Source organism: Bidens hawaiensis, unplaced genomic scaffold, assembly GCF_021521415.1.
Source record: "Bidens hawaiensis isolate Kalapana, Puna unplaced genomic scaffold, B.hawaiensis_p1.1 tig00067829_1, whole genome shotgun sequence".
Lineage (NCBI taxonomy): Eukaryota > Viridiplantae > Streptophyta > Magnoliopsida > Asterales > Asteraceae > Bidens > Bidens hawaiensis.
The window spans coordinates 35,206-56,073 of NW_027502026.1; the positions used below are offsets into that span (position 1 = coordinate 35,206).

The following is a 20,868-nucleotide window of genomic DNA, read 5'->3' on the forward strand; positions in this document are numbered from 1 at the left end:
TTATAACATTTTGAAGAAAGTTAAGGATAATATATATATGAGTTTGAAAACATTGAGATTTGAGAGGTAAGTGTGAGGGGCCAAATTAAATGAGTGTGGTTTGGTGAGTTTGTATCTTATTTTTGTTCTCTCCCTTTTGAAATTTTGTCAAAGGCAGATATATCTTGTTTAGTACTCATGCAAGGCCAGTTGTATCTTGTTTTCTTTCTTATTTCTCTTTTATTTGCTTTTTATTTCAAATTTTCCCCTGAATATGTCAAGAACCAGTCTATGATTGCGTTTATATTGGGTGCATATTTGTGTGTGGGTGGGGTGGTTTGAAGATGACCCCATTATATTAACTTTATAAACAAGATTTAAATATATATATTTTTTATTTTTTATACTTCTATGTACATTATGTACATAAAAATATTAAACTAAGTTGTTAAAGTGTTTTTTAGTTGATGCTTACCTATCTATGTGCATGCTATAAATAGTGTCTTATTCAGGGTGTAGACAATTAAAAGAAAACGGGTTCATCAATACTCGTACAAAATAAATACATAAATATGTTATATATTCGTGTATTTCGACATTGCACCCGTTGAATTTCAACATCGACCCGTAGAACACTTTACACCGAACCTTTAATAACCTTGACAACGAACCTAACTCACATCTTGACTAAAAATAATAACTTGTTAAGCCCAAAACATTATTTTTTTGCATTTTAATTTGATGTTTACTATTTTTATTATTTCATGCTCTCTCTCTCTCTCCTGTTTTCTGCAGTTCCTGTCTCCCTCTCCACGTCCCCTGAAATCAGTAACCGTCACCTACAACTTCGGCACACAATCATATATAGAGAGCTTTCTTCCACCGTTTCTATTCGCCATCGATTTCTTCCCTAAATTATTGGCTTGAGATGGTGCTGGGCCACTCTTCGGACAAGTAAGTTTTAATCTTCGAAATCCTGATTCTAAATTCCTGGCAGAACGAAGATTCGTATCATTACAGTGAATCAAACTCATTTGTCTTTTGTACGGTTTCCGACCGATGTATTGTTTGTGATTTACGTCATTAGGTTTGAAGATTCTAATTTTATATTTAATTTAGCTACGATCTATTGCACCAACGTTCAGTTTACTTTGACTAATTATTTTTATAATTTTATATCTTACTCGCCTTGTGTTAATTTGTTAATTGGGTTAACTTTGCAGGACTGAGCAATTTGGTGAATAATGAGGAAGACCCATGTCAATTGATTGATTGTTATCACTTTGCTTTCTGAGTCGACCAAAGCTAGCATCCTAGCCTTGCAAATCATAATTTAACAAGTGGTTGTACTTTCTTTGTTATTATTAACACTTTCGTTATAGCTTAAATGTTTACCAAGTCCTTTATATTTTATAACATGCGTCATGATGAATCATGGGAATTTTAACTACTTTGTAGTCGGTCGGCTTATCAGATTCCAGAGCGCGGGAATCCATAGAGCTACCTTTGCTGAATTCTGAGCCCATGCAATGATCCATCCGGCTAAAGACCATATCCAAATTGTTTTGATTTTGGAAACTTAAAGTTGGTTCTGATTGACCATATTATTACGTGTTAGGGGCCAACATGATCCTGCAATTGAAGTCAACAATAGCTGGAGAACGACACAAAATATTTCTCATAATTGGGATAGGTATGCTTTATAATCAAATGACCTCATATAAATCATTAAAAAGATTTTATTTACTTTGTTATCAACATAATTAAAATACTAATACTTCACTTCCTGCTTGCTAGCATGACTACGACGGCTGATGGAAATGATAAATGGCCTGCTTATGCGGAACCGGTGGCTGGAATGATGAGTCTGTTTTTAACAGTGTGTATTCATGACACTATAAAACACGGCATTCTCAAGTTTAGGATTAGTATAAAAGTTTGGCGTGTCAACATGCAAACACAATTGGCTAAACAGTTTAATATCGGCCCATTAACCTATTTCAAGTAAATGGGTCAACAAAAGAACAATATTCATACATATCAGATGTTGTCAGCGACTCAGTGTAACCCCAATTGACCTCTCATGAACTATTTTCACTAGAGAAACTTCCTTCACTAGTGGCTCACCAGCTGGTATGGCGTGATTGTTACTAACTATTGAAGGAGATAAACTTACTGTGGTATTCACCACTATTAAGGGTGTTAAAGAAAGCTTGTGAACTTGGTGGTGGACTAATGGTCGAATTATTTGATGGAATAGTGTTTTCAAGTGTATTTGTGTGATTGTAACATAAAAAATGGCAATGTTGCTTGATTATTTGTAAACATCTATTCCAATTATTTTATATTTTTATTATCAGCGTTATCATTTTATTAACTAGTATAACTATTAATATATATATATGACAGTAGTTATTATTTTTATTGTTAGTATCGTCACTATTATTGCTATTATACTTATTAATAATATATGTATGATAATTACTATTATGATTTATCGGCGGCGGCGGCGGCAACGGCGTATCATTATAACATTAAAGTTCCCGTCCACCGGACGGGTATAAAACTAGTTATTTTTGTTCTATATGCTCTCGTGAATTGTATTTCACATAGATTCCTAGCTAATGTATTACGTAATTTGAATTGAGTATAAGAGCAAACGGAGTCATCCCACTCACTATTTATCCCAAAAACGCGCCCGGGGTGGGGTAATTATTTTTCCCACTTTTTCCCAACTTCTCCAACTTCTTGTTTTTTCTTCATTTCTCTAAAAAACAGGCTACACTCCAAAGATTCCGATAAAAACTACACAGCTCCCGACGCGATCGACTCCCCGTTCACTAAAGAACTATAATGCAGTATATATTATAATTTTTCTAAAGCTCTTAACCAATTAATATATGACATAAACAATATATCATTCGTATCAAATCTAAAGAGGTGTGATGTGTAAGCATGTCTGTACCTTTGTTAAATAATGTATATAGAAAATTATAAAAAATACATAAATATTATGTCATAATCATGATTTGAAGAAAAGAGGCACCAGACAAAGCCCACGTCCTCAAAGGTATAAAACACAAGCTGAAAACTTACTTCCACTCTTAGATCACATGACCATGTCTAATCCATCTCCCCCACAACCCATCTTATCATGTTAAACCCTATCCTTTTCACATTTTATATTCATTAGCCATCTTTTCATAAAATTATATAATAATATACAATTTTGTACACATATAAATTAAGGTTTATTACAGAATAAAAGATTTTTAGGGTAGGAAGGATTTAGACCGGAAAACAAATACTATATTCCAATAGGATTTTGGTCCATCAATTAGGTTCGATATGAGATTCTACTATAATGGTTGTTCTCCTAATATAACTTTAACCCATAACCTGGTTGTGTCTAGTGGTGTGATGTTATTACGATATCTTTATGTTCTACAATGAGCTCAATATTGCAGTAATTTGTTTTGACACACAAATTATGAATAGTGTGTTTAACTAATTACAATGGTGCATCCAACTCTTAGACACGTTTGAGACAGTATTATAATTTTTTTTGTGTAATTATGTAACTTGTAGTAATCTGGTAATCGTATGCAAATTCTTTACTTATCATTAAAATCAAAACGATTACAATAAAGTGGCAGGCAAACGGGCAACAAGCTGCGCCGCAACCCCCTTTTGTTTTGATGTTTAAATATTTAGTAGTGTTTCTAACTATAACATTATAATCGATTTTGATGCATAAATTCAAATATTGCATGTTAAACCTGGTAACTTGATTATTTGTTTTTTGTTTTTTTTTTTTTTTGCTTTGGAACTCGAAAAAATAATCGATTTTTAGAGGAAAAATGGATGAATGACAACTTGAGGGGTTAGGCAACTTAACAAACTAGTTAAACCTCTGGCTTATTGTCTCATCTCACATTTGATAGCAGTTACCACTGTCAAAATGAAAGACTTGTGGGTGACGAATATGGAGAAGAGTGGCGTGACGAATCTGGAAGAAAAAATTCAGGGGGTTTCCTGAAAAACCTTTTTGCATATCAATAAAATGTTTTGCTATATGAAAATGGAAGATATTTATATTTTGGGGCTATACAATACATATAATTACACTTCGTCAACAAACTTAAAGAGTATCGGGGTACCGTTGACACTCACATAAATCCGTCACAAAAGAACACCACACCTTGAATAGTTCATGGTAAAATATTTATCACCTATTTTCTCTTTAAGATAACATAGAGGAGTGGCAAATTTAGCTTAGCTTTCTGAAAAAAAAAATTCCTTTTTATTTTTGTTCTTCAAATATACTCATACATAGGTAAAGTACTTTGGTGATTACAAAATATGAATGGATATTCATATAAAAGACCATCATCCATCCAAAACTATCAGACATAATATGACAACTAGAATAATACTGAGTATATATTTTATTTAAAGTTCGTTAACGTAGATCATGAGCGATTCAACCGTTTTAAAGGCTCAAAATAAAGTAAAAGTTTAAGACCGTTTTCAAATGAATCAAGTCAAAGAAAACAACATAATACGTAAAAATATCAAGGAATTGAATTAAGCTATTAAATAGAGAAAATCAAAGTTGCAACTAACCTGCAAAATTGATTTGCCATCATATTCAACATCTTTTAAGGCAACATGTGATATCAAAAACACAATTCATTTGCAATAAAAATTGTATAAAAAATGAAAAGGTATTTGAAGACAGTCTAGGAAAGTGTAGATATCCTTCGCGGTGATTTCTCATAAGCAATTCATGCTAGGTTCGTTTAATCATTAATGTTCGGTTCATTTAGAACACCCTTTCACTAGTTAATTGGAAAATGATTGGGGAAGAATGAAATTTACTTTTTAATTCATGTAAAATTGATTTTTGTGTTAAATGTGACCCTTAGAAGGAGTTAGCTTTACCTTTTTTACCGGGTTAGAGCATTCTTAGCCCGTTCCCTATAATTATGTGAGAGGGATTAGTAAATTATCCCCCGTATTACGGGGGTTGTTTTACATTATTCGTTTTTAATATTTATATATGTATATTTGGATTTTAATTTTATTTATTGTAAGAAAGTTAATCTATAATATATAAACGAAAACCCAAAAATCCTATGTGTTGCGACTGGCACTGTTTGTCCCTCGTTAACATACGGCACTGTTTATCAAACGGTCTCTACCAGTGTGACTCAACTAAGGGCAACCGTATGCTTTCTTGCAATTAACAGGTCAAAACAATCCTACAAGCAATTATCATAGCAACTGGCACACTAATCGTTCTTATCGAAATAAACCTAAACTGACGTTGTGCACAATCATACTAGACATCAATACTCATAGATTAACATCAAAGATAGTTACAATCAATTCGTTCTTAATACATGAGAAAAACTGAAAAATACAATACTCTACATCCCGGGTATGACTCGGAAGAACTAGCCGCGCATCGGCATCTCTCGGCCTTCAGTTATAATCTGGTATGACATGTATGATGCTTGGAGATGATTGGAAGTGATGGTAGCTCTCCTTATTGCTCTGAAAATCGCCAGGAATGTCAAGAATGGCGTCTAGGGTCGTCAAAATGTAATATATTAAAAAACCCTAACTTTCACGATTATGGGGACCATCGCGTAGCGCGATGGTCTCCTGTCCAGGTTCATCGCGCTACGCGATGGACCAAAGTCAATGCTGCCAATTTACAGGGCATCGCCTAGCGCGATGCCCCACCTTCAACACCCATAGCGCTACACAATGGGTCTCTTTTCTCAGCAAATTCAAATAAATGCCTCGGTTCGCATGCTGGACATCCCAGGTCTACATTCCATGCTCGTACAGGTCCAAATTGAGCGCGTTAAGTACCTGTGACCTAAAACATAATAAACATGTATGAAGTACCAAAGTTACTAAACTAAACGATTAAAACAACTAAGTTAACATACTAAAATATATACAAATAAACCGAACATCATTTTACATTTTTTGTTTTTTAATATTTATTTTTTGGATTTTAATTTTCTTTATTGTAAGAAAGTTAATAATATACTTAGGGTTTGATGATGAAATGGTTTCATAAATAAATGATATGTTATAAACCGTTTAAAGGCTATCTGGATTTGGTGACCCATGACCCGCTTATGTTTTTTACTATAAAATTATTTATTAATTATAAATAATATCTTTTTCTTTTTAAATTGGATATTAAATTTTAGTATATTCCTATTTTGTAGGATTTTCATATCAAATAATTGGTAAGATTAAGTTTTAATTTAGTGAGATGTTATAACCCGTTTAAAAGCTATCTGGTTTTGATAAGACCCATACCCATAAATTTAGGTTAAATCAATGAGAGGCCTCCATATAAAAATCATGAAATCTGATGGATTCCATAAAAGGGGAGCGACCACATCGCGACACATAGGATTTTTGGGTTTTCGTTTATATATATTATAGATGGTTATGAGTGGAGGAGAGAGAAAATGTTATAGGGGAAAGTTAAATTTGAGATTTCACTATTCATACCGTAGTTATGAGTGAAGAAAACAATAATTTTTAATATAATTATATGATATATATGAATATATGATAGGAAATGGATTGGAAATCCTCTTATTATGCTTTAGTTGTAATTTAAGGAAGGCCCCCACACACACTTGTTGAGGGAATTGAGCACCACACTTTACTATACACGTGGCAACTGGTAAGGCTATTTTGTTTTATTTTATTTTTTGTTGTTAATTTGTTTATTTTGATTTTTGATATCTTTTGAAAAATCATATTTACAAAGTTGGCGTTATGTGATTTGATTTATCTTGTTTGCCTAGTTTAAGGACTTATGATTACACCCTTCACAACTACTCTTCTTTTGTTCTTTTTATTCTTTCTAAAGTGCTTGTAAAATTATATTAAGATTTTAAATAGCTTTTTAAAACTAAAATTATATATATATATATATATATATATATATATAAAACACTAGATTTTATCTCCCGTATTATAAGGGTTGTTTTATATTATTCGTTTTTAATATTTATATATGTATATTTGGATTTTAATTTTATTTATTGTAAGAAAGCTAAAAATTAATATACTTGAGGTTTGATGATGAAATGTTTTCACAAATAAATGATATGTTATAATCCGGTTTAAAAGCTATCTGGGTTTGGTGATACCCATTACCCGTTTATTTTCTTTATTATAAAATTGTTCTTAATTATAAATAATATCTTTTTTTAAAATAAAATAGGATATTAATTTTTAGTATATTCCTATTTTATATGATTTTCATATCAAATATTTGATGAGATTATTTTTTAATATAATGATATGTTATAACCCGTTTAAGAGCTATCTGGGTTTGATGAGACCTTTACCCGTGAATTCGGATCAAATGCGTGAGACACCTTCATTTACAAATAAAGTAATATGACGGCTTGAGAGAATGGTTGTTTTACATTTTTTGTTTTTTAATATTTATTTTTTGGATTTTAATTTTCTTTATTGTAAGAAAGTTAATAATATACTTAGGGTTTAATGATGAAAGGGTTTCATAAATAAATGATATGTTATAACCCGTTAAAAAGCTATCTGGATTTGGAGACTCATGACCCGCTTATGTTTTTTACTATAAAATTGTTTATTAATTATAAATAATATCTTTTACTTTTTAAATTGGATATTAAATTTTAGTATATTTCTATTTTGTAGGATTTTAATATCAAATAATTGGTAAGATTAATTTTTAATTAAATGAGATGTTATAACCCGTTTAAGAGACATCTGGTTTTGGTAACACACATACCCATTAATTTGGGTTAAATCAATGAGAGGTCTCTATTTAAAAATCAAGAAATCTGGTGGCTTCCATAAAAGGAGGGAGCGACCACATCGCGACACGTAGGATTTTTGGGTTTTCATTTATATATATTATAGATTATTAATACTTCAAGCATCTTAATAAAACAAATTAAACTTTTATAAAAACTATTAAATATTTATAAAAGTGTAAGTGTATTTATATGATTATAAAAGTATTTTTGAACGAATGGAGCCTATTTGGTGTACTTTTTTTTCTTTTTCTTCAAAATTTCACATTCACCACAATACATAGACAAATAATTGAACTCTAGCATTTAAAATATTATTTGTTAAATATATAAGAAATTTCTCCAAATATATTATCAACTACACAAATAGTCTAACACCCTTACATAATAATTTAGAAACTATTATTTTAAAACAAGAAGAAAAATAAAATCTTATAAATTAATTTAATAATAGGAAAAAAAAACTAATTGTTTTTAAGCTTGTACGTCTATGCTTCAATTTCTTATACATCATGACACATTTCATTTTGAACAAAACTTATATCAATAAAAGTAACTACGTTGTAACGGTATAAATACAAAGCATTAACCCAAAGTAAACCTTTTATAGTTATTTTTATAGAAAACAATTAATATAACTAGTATTATTTTTTTAATTTAAAGTTAATGGTTTACAGTCCACTTTTAAGAGTAATAGACCATTAGTTAAATTTATAATTCAATACATCAATCCTTTTTTATAAACATGTATTTTAATAAATAAAGAAAAAGAATATAAAAAAAGAAAAGAAAAGAAAGAAAATAATAACTATTTTGTAGAATAAATTGTAGCATTAAAGGATCATTATTTATATTATATCGGCCCCGCACAACCACCTACTTCTTAAGAGTCAACGAAAAGGTAAGTTTTTCAATTACTATATAAATTTTTTATTTTTAATAATAAATGATAAAGCGCTTCATAAAAGCATCTGGTAAAATACTAAAATATACTGGTGAATTCCGCTCAACCAACTGGTGAAGTTCAAACGCTATTTTTGATATTTGAATGGATTTTAGATTGTCTAAATTAGGGGTGTGTTTGCCGTTCTCAAATAATATAAAGTGCTTAATCGATATTAATGTATAGAAACATATACGTTTACTGATTACTTTTTCTTTCTAGAATGTACACGTTGTTACTTTTTTCCTTCTAGACTGTCATTTACTGATTAATTTATTGTTTAATTTACAGTTTTATATTTCATATCAAGTTTCTATTCTAATATGGAGTCAAGTTAGCTGATAATGTATCAATAAACTGTTTAACTGACCGGTTTAATGATAGTTCAATAGAATAGCAAGTTCAATAATCATTACAGCTTACAAGTTACAACTAAGCTTACAAGTTACAACTAAAAGACGCTTTTAAATTAATATCACTTCAAGATGCTTTTTAACTTTAAAGATATCACTTCACCCAACCAAAAGTGATCCCCAAATATGACAAAGAATTTAGAAACTTAGATGGCCCTCTTCCACTTAAAGAAAACCCTTTTTTTTCCTTTCTTAAAAGTAACATTTAAGGCATTTTTATATTATCAAACAATACTAATTGAGTAGTTAGAGTCATATAAAAGTAATACCTTTTAATTTAAGAAAATTACAAAGATAACCTAATAAATAGAGCTAGGCCTAGTGACGCGACAGAAGATTTGAGTTATGTCATAAAGACTCAAGTTTGATTCTCACCTGTATCATTTTTGATGGATTATGACAATTAAGGATTTGAACCAGGCCTGATGCAAGGTTATCAGTTCGAATCTCGAGCTTACCTGGATTCTCGTCCCAACGTGCGTTACGCCAGAGAGTCCTCTTATGGTGGCACAACGACAGGCAATTGCAGTGGCATAGCTTGGACTAAGACACCGGGGAGGGGGACTCAAAATGTATACAAAATTTCACAAATGAAATGGCTAAATTTACACTACATATAAACAATTTCGGCCAAATATGGCTAAATTTTACACTACGTATAAAAAATTTCGGCTGAAAAAGGTTAAATTTTACACTACGTATAAACATTTTCAATCGAAAACAACTAAATTTACACTACGTATAAAAAATTTCGGACGAAAACGGGTAAATTTACACTACTGCGTAAAAAAACAGGGGGGGCGTGACCACCCTGGGCTCTAAGCAACCTTCGTCATTGGCCAGTTGGCAGCCGATGACATGGTTTCCTGGAAAAATACTCAAGTCAAATTTAACTCTGAATCCAACATGGGCCCAGTTAAAACAACACATTTTGGTTAAAATTGGGCAACAGCGGATGCCTAAACATTAAAAGAAAGCAGCCATTTAAATTAAAATATAATAATAATATTTTAATTTAAAAAAGAAAAAGGAAAATTACAAAAATGAGCTAATAAATAGATTCACTTGTTTATGTCTCTTTTGGAACTTGGAACCTCTATATAAATATTCATTCATAACAATCACATGATATTAATATCTTCCATCAAATAATAATAATAATAACAATAAATAAACACAAAATGCGAGTAAAAGAACTGCATCCGTTATGCTGCATATCCTTAGAAACTCCGGCGGCCGGAGACCACTCTCCGGAGCTAAAACCAAGCCTCTCACGGTCATATTCTGCGGCGGCGGAGGTGAGATTAAGATTAACGAGATCCGACGTCAATGCCGTCGGAATGACGTCATCTGAATCGTGCTCCGGCAGCCGGAGTTTCGCCGGATTTTTATACAAGTGGACGAATTACGGCAAGGGATGGAGATCGCGGTGGTTTGTGTTACGCAACGGCGTGCTGACGTACTCGAAGGTGGTTCAGCCGGAGATGATGACGGTATCGGCCGGAGATGACGTCAGGCTTATCGGTGATGTGCGGCTTGATCGGTGTGAGAGTAGTAGACGGTTTAAGGGTTATAAAACCCTAGGTGTTGTTCATCTTAAGGTAATTAACAAGTTTAAAACGACGACGTTGGATTAGTTTAGAGGTTTTAGTTTTAAGTTATTAGTGAAAAGACAGAAATGACTAAAATGTCCATTTGACCGGTATAAGGTAAATTAGGGGCTGTTTGGCAGGCTGTTAACAATCATTAAAAGGCTACCTCTTAATGTTTATAATCTCTTACTGGTTAAGAGATACCTCAAGTCTGAATGGTTAAGAGGTAACCATTAAAAGGTAGCCTCTGTTATGAACCATTAAGAGGTAGCCTTAATGGCTGTTAAGAAGCTATCAAACAAGTCTTAAGTTATTAGTCTTAATTAAGAATTAAGAGAATGTTTATATTTGAATATTTATGTGTTAATGTGAAATCCCGTTGGTTTGTCGAATTTTAGTCATTAGTCGATGGGAAATTTGGACAATGGGTTTCTTTGAAGGACAGGATTATTTTGGATTTTTGGCGAGTTTGTTTTGGCGTCTGACGAGAATTTATTTTGGCATCCAATGAGAATTTTTTGACGTTTGACGGTTTTATTTTGGAATGCGAGGAAATTATTTTGGCGGCTGATGAGATTTTTGATGTTCGGCGGGTTTATTTTGGCGTCTGACGAGATTTTTTAACGTTCGACGAGTTTATTTTGGCATCGGACGAGATTATTTTGGCGTATGACGAGATTTTTTGACGTTTGACGAGTTTATTTTGTCGTTTAACGGGATTTTTTGACATTCGACGGGTTTTTTTGGTGTCTGACGAGATTATTTTCGTGTCCAACAAGATTTTTTTGGCCCGACTAGATTTTTTTGACGTCCGACAAGATGCTGCTCGACGAGTTTATTTTGGCATCTTACAAGATTATTTTGGCGCCAAACGAGAGATTTTAGGCATTTCACGAGATTCTTTTGGCGTCAGATGAGATTTAAAAAAAACTGTCGGCCGGACAATATAATGACATGTGACAACATCTGGTTGGCTTACAATAATGTCGACTAATGATTAAAAAGTCGATGATCCAAACGGGATTACGCGTAGACAGTGTAAAAAAAGTCGGTCAAAAGGGCATTTTGGTCATTTCCCCTTTAACAATTTACTCTTAACTGTAAAAGTTGATTCCGGTTACGCATCTTTTCCATGCCGCCATGAATATCTAGATATCTGAGCTCAGCCTCAGTTGACCAGTCAATGATAAAATACATGAATAAATGTACAATAATATTAGTATCTAACTATTTATTCAATTAGGCATACATAGATACTAATTTATAACATAGTTTCAAATTATCATTATTACTGGATTGTTGTGTGGGGCATATTATAAGGGCCACATAGCAGCCTGGCTTTATTTTGTGGTCACTGCTACTACTGCACACTATTTTGTTGTTGATTTAAATCAGTGTGAGAGTTTGCCCTGTGTGTATGCAAATTTAGATCTTGTCTTTTGGTGAGTTTAAATGTTTAATCATCTGTTTCTTTTGATTGATTGATTGATTCATGCTTTACATAATATATGCAAGAATATGCAGTACAACGTGTTATATGAAACCGCTATGTTTAATCTGATTTGCTAATTGTTTCTTTCCCAGTTTGTTCATCTTTTTGTGATCTTAATGCAGTAATCACTTAGATTAGTTTAATTTACTACTTTCAGAAGTATTACACCAATTAGCATTCCATTTTTGAAAACTTTTGTTACTTGCAGCAAGAATCTTGTGTAGTGTAGATCTTGTTAAGTTCAAGATTCATTTGCAGAGGACAGATATAGGAAAATTGTTCGTCTTTTGTGATCTTAGTGTTCTTGTGTTAATAAACGGAAGAAAAGAAAGGAAAGAGATTACCGAGAGAAAAGAAAATGAGGGAAAAGGAAAGATATAATTTAATTTCATGTTCCCGTGTTCGAAAATAGGAAATAAAAGATTTTTGAAGGAAGTTAGGACGGGAAATTACTCTCTAAATCCGTCTATCCTGGAAGGAAAGTTACGAGGGAAAATTATTAAAAATTTTCCTTTTTTTTTTCCACTCGACTCCTTAAAAGGGACTCGGGAACATGATTAATCACTCAGATTAGTCTGATTAATTACATATAAAAGTATTGCATCGGTCAGCAGTCCATTTTAAAAGCTTTTTGTTACTTGAAGCATCTTGTGTAGTTTAGAACTTCAAAGCAATTCTTTTGCTTGGAGGTGTTCTTGTTAAATTCAAGATTCACTGATGTATGTAACTTAAAAGGTTGCTGAAGTGTTGTAGTTATTATTGGACAGGTGTCGTCATTTCGAGAGAGTAGATCAGATGATAAAAGATTTTATATATTTACAGCAACAAAGACACTTCATCTGAGAACTAGTTCAAAGAAAGAGAGGGTTGCCTGGATGGAAGCATTGGCATCAACCAAAAATCTATTCACTTTAAGACAAATAAATGATAAGCCATCTGTTGTTGTACCAACTGACATATCATTATCAACTGAAAGGCTAAAGAAACGCCTACTCGACGAAGGAATCAGTGAGGTACTTGTAAAGGACTGTGAGCAGATCATGCTCTTGGAGTTTTCTGTCATACAAGAACAAATTAAACTTCTTTGTGAAGAGCGTTCGAGTTTGCTCGACACGTTGAGGCAGTTAGAGGTATGCTTTCTTCAGTTTTATTAATGCTAATATGAATAATTATGTGTTTCGAATGATATCCGCAAGTTGGACCAGTAGGTTAATGTGAACAAAGTTTCTGGATATCATCAGAACTGCAACTTTTTCCATCCTAAAATTGTGTAAAAATTGAAGGCCCACCCATGTGATTATAGTGATCTTATTACTTTTCTAGCAATCAATAATTCACCAAGAGCCTGTTTGTACCTTGTTAGATTATAGTAGCATGTCATATGCCCAGTTGTTCGAAATTGACATACATATGGTCAACTTCAAGACCAAGATTCAAGTACCAAGTTATTATGTTTTCTACTATCTTTCCTGTTCCTGCTAAAAACCTACCATTACTCTTTCATAATATCATCATCCCTCATGTTAAAGTTAATGGTTTGCTAGAAACAGCTATAGGTGAAGTAGTTTAGGTTCCATCTTTAGTTAGATACTAGTTTATTGAATCAACATTAGGTAATAAATCCTAACTAAAGACAATTCCTGAATATGTACAAGTTAGAATAAGGAAAATAAATATTGTCAATGTATAAGATTGATCAGCAGTTGCGGTATACAGTTTACCTGTGTTTGATCATTATATTATATGTATTTTTTTTATCAAGCAAGCGTCTTTTGTATGCATCAGGCTGCTAATATTGAAGCCGAGCAAGAGGAATTTTCAGACCTGCGCCGTGCAAAATACAGTGGTATGCTGTATACATATGTTATAATCATGTTATGAACTTATGATATCAAGTTATCAACATGATGTGGTTTTGCATGTTCTATAATTACAGAATGGAGTACAACTGAATCGTCTGATGACATTGAGAAACAAGAGCTTGAAGACGCTTCAGAAGATGAGGAAACATACTTCTATGACACGCAAGATTGTTTTCCCGAATTAAACATTCAACCCGATCAAATGGCCGAGTGTGAAATTGCAAGGAGAAAGAAGCTTCCGGATCCTGCTGAGCAAGAAAAGGGTGTTAGTCTATGGTCTCTGATCAAAGACAATGTTGGAAAAGACCTCACACGCGTCTGTCTTCCCGTTTATTTTAACGAACCCATTTCGTCTCTGCAAAAGTGCTTTGAAGACCTCGAGTACTCTTACCTTCTAGACCGAGCTTATCACCATGGCAAACAAGGAAACAGTCTCCAAAGAATCTTAAATGTAGCTGCTTTCGCGGTTTCCGGATACGCGTCTTCAGAAGGACGACACTGCAAACCGTTCAACCCACTGTTAGGCGAAACTTATGAAGCTGATTACCCAGAGAGAGGAGTTCGTTTCTTCTCCGAAAAGGTATGTTGGCCTTTAACCTTTCTCATTATTATTGAGTTATAGTGAATAAATATTCACACAGTTTTGTTCCTTTTACAGGTTAGTCACCACCCGACTCTAATCGCGTGTCACTCTGAAGGTAAAGGGTGGAAATTCTGGGGTGACAGCAACATCCGAACCAAATTTTGGGGTCGATCAATTCAGCTCGACCCGGTTGGTGTTCTTACATTGGAGTTTGATGATGGTCAGGTTTTCCAGTGGAGCAAGGTGACAACCAGCATTTATAATCTTATTTTGGGTAAAGTTTACTGTGATCATCATGGAACAATGCATATATGCGGTAACCGAGAATACTCGTGCAAACTTAAGTTCAAAGAACAGTCTATTCTTGAAAGAAACCCCCGACAAGTCCACGGGTTTGTTGAAGACGCTAGTGGGAAAAAGCACGCAACGTTATTCGGGAAGTGGGATGATAGCATGTATTATATAAATGGAGTGAAGCAAAAGGATGCAGGTGATGCAAATCTGTTGTGGCAGAGGACTATGACCCCTGTTAATCTCACTCGATACAATTTGACGTCGTTTGCTATCACATTAAATGAGTTGACTCCGGGATTGAAGGTAGTACTAATTGAAAAAATGCATATTATGTTACATTTTTTATCTGTTTTATTGTTGTTCTGATTATTGCTGGTGTTTGTTAAGGAGAAGCTTCCACCTACCGATTCACGACTCAGGCCGGACCAACGCCATTTGGAGAACGGCGAATATGACATGGCGAACGCTGAAAAGCTACGTCTCGAGACCCGACAGAGAATGGTAATTATAATCTTCACTACTAAACTTAAATAATTATCAATACATCAATACATAAGTATACTAATATTAATATTCACAATTCTTTCAACTTTGCAGTCAAGAAAGTTACAAGAAAACGGATTGAAACCGCGATGGTTTGAAAAAGACAGCGAGAGCGGGACCTACCGCTACGTAGGCGGATACTGGGAGAAACGAGAGGCCGGTAGTTGGGACGGCTGCCCGGATATATTTGGTGAATTTAGTGAACAAATGATTGATTCAAGCAGCAGATGATGAGCCAAGCAAAACCTTCCATGTATGTTAGATCTAAATAGTGCATATGATTTGGTATTAAATTTTGATAAATGATTGGAGAAAATAGAAAATCATAAAATCATAAATCATGTTAATTAGCTATATGAGTTATAAGAATTATTTAAATAAGAATAAAGGGCACAAAGAGCCCATTAATTGTTCATCATCATCATCTTGTGGTTACACAAAGACTGAACTCACTCTTGTTCTAACTCAATACACTGACTAGAAAGCCTATGCTCTCTATAAACATACCATCTTGCTCCTAATAGATACAACCCAATGTTCAAAACACTTAAAGCTGCAAGCAACCGATAGAAGTTATAAAGCTTCCCCTGGTTCAAGTTATCCGCTAGCCATGGGTCCTCGTCACCGGTTACCTTGTGCACGACGGTCACCAACAACGTGCTAAAAAAGAACCCCAACGACAACGTGGTTAAGAACATCCCGGTGCTCATAGTCTTCATCCCTTTAGGACACTCTCTTAAGAAGAAATCAAGCTGACCGATGTAAGTAAACGCCTCGCCCGACCCCACAAAGAAAAACTGTGGGACCAACCAAAACACACTTAGCGGGACCACCTTCGACGGCTCGTTTACCAACCCATGAGACCGAGCCGTTTGCAGCCGTTTGATCTCGGTTAACGCAGCTGAAACCATAGCTAATGTGGATAACACTAGCCCGATGCCAATACGTTGAAGAGGGGTTAACCCTTGCGGGTGTTGAAGGTACCGTTTTGCGAGTGGGATAACGACACGGTCATACACGGGGACTGTTAACAGAATGCTGCCGACGAAGAACACGGTTAACGAAGCCGGAGGGATTTGAAACGATTTCCCGATGTGGCGGTCCATGGTAGTCGCTTGCGACACCGAGAAAGTAGTCATTTGTGCATATATTGTCCAAAACATGATTGTGGTTGCCCAAATTGGTGCCATTGTGATCACCATCTTCACTTCTTCCACATCTGTTAATGTAGAAAGACACCATTTGTTTACCTTCAAATTTTCACCAAAATTTTCATTATTCTTGATTGCCCCCTTGTCAAGAAAACTACAAACAAACAAAGAAAGAAACATATAATAATCATGATTAACTAATTAAACTATTAATAGTTTACCACGAACAGTATTTAGGGGTGCAAATGAGTCGAGCCGCTTGCCAGTTACTCAAGCTCGGATCAATAAAAAGCTTGAAAGAGTCGAGCTTTTTCGAGCTCGAGTGAACCCCGAGCCTTATAATAAAGCTCACCTAGTTATCAAGCCCGAGCTCGAGCCTTATATATGAAGCTCATTTAGGCTTGTCTACCCTTGTGTAATTATAAGTTTGACCTGATTTGGAATTTTATGTATTAATTTCATGCTACACAACCAAACTCGAGTCGAACTTTGGCTCGTTTAAGGTCCTACACGGCCTCGAAACGAGCTTAGGTTCGTTTAAGGTTTCTCTCAAAATATATAAATATAATTAAAATAATAAAAACACGTATATAAATTAATTGATCATTAATAAACGAGTCGAGCCCGAGCTTGAAAAAATAACTCATGTGACGAGCTCTCGCTCTCGTAAATTAAAACAAGCCGAATTCGAGCTCATAGGACAAAACAAGCCGAACTTGGGCCCCAGCTCGGCTCGTTTACACCCTGACAAACAGTCAAAACACAACCGTCCAAGATTCAGATCCAAAACTACTGTTAACAACAGTCTGGTCCAATTCAGGTTCTCGTGATATCCAACAGGACCCCCATTTGTTTGGATCCATATTTTATAACATATCAACATATTTATTTAAACAAATTAATAACACAAGATAATGTGACTCACCTAAACTGTTTGCTATGGGGCAACTTCTCCTTAAGTTTCCCAACATCTTTGGTAATAATAATATCATCCACATCGAATAAAACCGACGAATCTAATGGTATCTCCAAATGTCATTTCCTCCACGCCGCAACGAAAACCGACGCTACTTGAGTTAACGGACTACCTACTAGTTTCTTGAACCGGTACCGTTTAGTACCGGACAAAAACACAACTAACCCGACCCCGATTGAACACGCAACAATCCCGTACCCCCATCGTCGCCCGAGGTTATCCTGGATGTAAACTAGAACCGTAACTGCGGCTAATGACCCGATACTTATGAAAAAAAAGAACCAATTAAAAAATGTGGTCATTTGGGCCTTTTCTGCCTTGTCTGTCTCGTCGAATTGGTCTGACCCGAAACCTGACACGCTGGATTTCAGGCCTCCGGTTCCTAGAGCGGTTAGGTACAAGCGACGTACAATACAGTTAGCTGGAAACTAGTGGCTGGAACGCATGTGCTTGGAGCTTGGGTGCATTTTGGTGGTTGTAAACTTGGAATGGCGGTTGAGACCGTTAAGATTGTCACACCCTAATAATCATCAAATAAATAATAATCAAACATAAAAGCAAATAGACAATAAGCTGCACTGTTATATATAAACTACAACGATCAACTAAAACATAACGGTTTTATTCTATGGATTATTTTCTTTTTTACTATCGTAATTTAAGAAAATAAAAGGTGAACACACAATTAGCTGCGTTGCCATATACAAACTAATAGCTATCAAATAAATAATATTATTCTATGAAATCTTTTCTTTTCTTTTCCCTTATCATAATTTAAGGAAACAAAAGGCCAACAGATAATAAGTTACGCTGATATATATAAACTAAAAGATATTGATTGTTGCTTGAACAACTTTATTCCATGCAATATTTTTTTTACTATCGCAATTTAAGAAAATAAAAGGAAACACACAATTATCCGCGTAATCATATATAAACAAATAATTATCAAATAAATAATATTATTCTATGGAATCTTTCTTTTTAGTTTTTTCTCCTATTGTAATTTAAGTAAATAAAATGCAAACATGCAATAAGCTGCGTCGTTACATAAAATTTAAATTACACTAACCGTTACTTGAATAGCGGTGAATATAGCAATGGTAAGATACCGGCCGAGAAAGGTGTCGGCGAGGAAACCGCCAAGGAGACATAACATAAACGAGGTACCCATGAAGTTAGTAACGTCATTAGCCGCGTGAGCGTTTCCTAAATGCATAGTACCAGTCAAGTATGTCACCAAGTTAACGGCGATCCCTAACGTCGTTAGCCTTTCACATGCCTCCACCCCTATATATCAAATCACATGGTCATAACATTATTATAACAACCTATAATAATATTATTATTCATATGAGGACATAATATTATTCATGTAAGGAAATAAAGTGTCTCCGGTGGACCTAATATCATGGCGGCGCTAGTCCAACCGCCGGTGGAAGAACGGGCAGCGGGCAGGCCCTTGTAGTCCCAAGCATCGGGCAGGGTTTCGGAGAGAACCATGATGTTGGTTTTCCTTAAAATATGTTTTGTGTTGTGTTATTTAAGGATGTATGAAGAGTAACAAAGACTTTGGTTTGAGGGCAGTTGAGAGTATTTATAGTGAGGCAAGACCAAGACCGACCTTATCATTTATAGCCACCAACATAACACATTTCGAAGTGTATAATCTTTTAAAAATGTCTTTTTACCTAAGGCTGAGGGGAGTGGGGCTTCAACGGGGGCGCTAGAGCCCCTCCGCTCGCGCCCCCAGGCGCTAACACCACACCACCGGGGCGCTAATGGGGGCGCTAACGGGGCGCTAACGCGAAAATCCATGCAGGCGTGAGCCTGTTAGCGGGAGAAGAGAGAGATGAGCTTGTTGAATTTTAGAAAAAGAGCCGTTGGGCTCTTATTAAATTAAAAATTTTTTTTTTCCTATATAATACACCATTTCACCCATTTTTATACCACAACTTCAAACCTTCACCCAAAATCAATTCATCTTCTCAACTTTTTTTTAAAAAAAAATGGCTGGAAATTGGTACCCAAACCTTGATTCAGATTATATTGACGACGATTTATGGTCGTCACCGCACCAACCGATGTTTTATTCGGAGCCGCAAGAATCATCCGGCTTTCAACCATCCAACACACAACCGTCTCCTAACTTTGTTGTTCCAGAGACACAAGAATCACACGGTGAAGCTACGGGACCAAAAAGACGCGTCCACCGGAAAAAACAACTTGCAACGGACGGGTCGGGACCGGCTTCGACTCCGAGGACGAAACGGAAAGCCACTCCGTGGTCATCGGATGAGAAGGAAGCCTTGTGTCGGGCCTGGATAGTCATTTCTGAGGATCGGCGTTGCGGTAATTGTTTTAACGTTTTTAAAAATGATTTTTAATAAAAAAGTTAAATATAAAAGTTAAATGGAAATCTAATTTATTTATTCATTTTGCAGCCGACTACCAAAAGAGCAAGTTTTTTTGGACAAAGGTTAGGGAGACGTTCTACATGCTCGTTGGGAGTACAGAGCGGAACGCCGATATGATTTCGGGTCGGTGGTCCGAAATCAGAAAATTTGTCGGCTTGTTTACTAATCTTTTCAACAGGAACAGCGGTCGTATGAGACCAAGTGGCAGTGATGATTTGGCGGTTTACAATTTCACGGTCGAAGAGTGGAAGCAGGAGTGTTTGCGGAGGTATGGGATGGTGAAGACGTGGGACGATTTATTGTTGTGGGAGAGGTTGAAAAGGTGTTCCAAGTGGGTTGAGCTGGTGGCGACGGACTTTGATGCGGAACTGGAGCGTATAGCACTTCAACCGGGTCGGATTGCCGCGTTGGATTCGACCTAAACATTGCGGAGGAGGAAACGTCTTCACCGCCGAGGAGGCGACCATTGGGAAGGGACGCCAAGGGAAAAAACCGGCTGAGGGGGAAGCCGTAAACATCGCCAATCTTGTTGAATCCCTCAATAAATTCAACAAAACCATGGAGGTGGTCTCTAATGACAAAAAGGAAAAAAGTCGAATGAGAGATTTGGACTTTCTTACTAGAGACTTCAGTAACCTAAATCCGGTCGATCAAATGCTAATGGAAAAACAAAAGGAACGTATCCGAAAGAGGTTGATCGAAGAAGACCAAGCCGAAGAATAAGAATAATGTTTTTTTTAGTACTTTAATTTTTATTTTATTTTTAGATATTAATG

The 20,868-nt window shown here is 35.0% G+C and overlaps 1 protein-coding gene and 1 pseudogene across 2 annotated transcripts; one reads left to right on the plus strand and one right to left on the minus strand.

Annotated features, from left to right (window-relative positions):
• The first annotated feature begins 10,353 nt into the window (after positions 1–10,353).
• Positions 10,354–15,915, plus strand: LOC143605065 (oxysterol-binding protein-related protein 2A-like). The gene is made up of 7 exons (XM_077081321.1): positions 10,354–10,783; positions 13,034–13,396; positions 14,052–14,112; positions 14,203–14,708; positions 14,787–15,308; positions 15,393–15,506; positions 15,603–15,915. The coding sequence occupies exons 1-7, from the start codon at positions 10,364–10,366 to the stop codon at positions 15,777–15,779; spliced, it is 2,163 nt and encodes a 720-aa protein (XP_076937436.1). The 5' UTR covers positions 10,354–10,363; the 3' UTR covers positions 15,780–15,915.
• An 82-nt stretch (positions 15,916–15,997) lies between these two features.
• LOC143605063 (protein NRT1/ PTR FAMILY 6.3-like) lies at positions 15,998–19,159 on the minus strand (annotated as a pseudogene). The gene is made up of 4 exons (XR_013148430.1): positions 19,079–19,159; positions 18,748–18,965; positions 17,625–18,195; positions 15,998–16,853 (listed from the first exon to the last, which is right to left on the minus strand). The product of XR_013148430.1 is annotated as a protein NRT1/ PTR FAMILY 6.3-like (transcript).
• Between the last annotated feature and the right edge of the window lie 1,709 nt (positions 19,160–20,868).

Excerpts from the sequence above, each read along its gene's own strand:
- LOC143605065 (XM_077081321.1), top strand. The coding sequence starts at position 10,364 with ATGCGAGTAAAAGAACTGCATCCGTTATGCTGCATATCCTTAGAAACT. Across the intron at positions 14,709-14,786 it reads TTCGTTTCTTCTCCGAAAAG|GTTAGTCACCACCCGACTCT; the intron begins GTATGTTGGCCT and ends TTCCTTTTACAG. Across the intron at positions 15,507-15,602 it reads TCGAGACCCGACAGAGAATG|TCAAGAAAGTTACAAGAAAA; the intron begins GTAATTATAATC and ends TCAACTTTGCAG.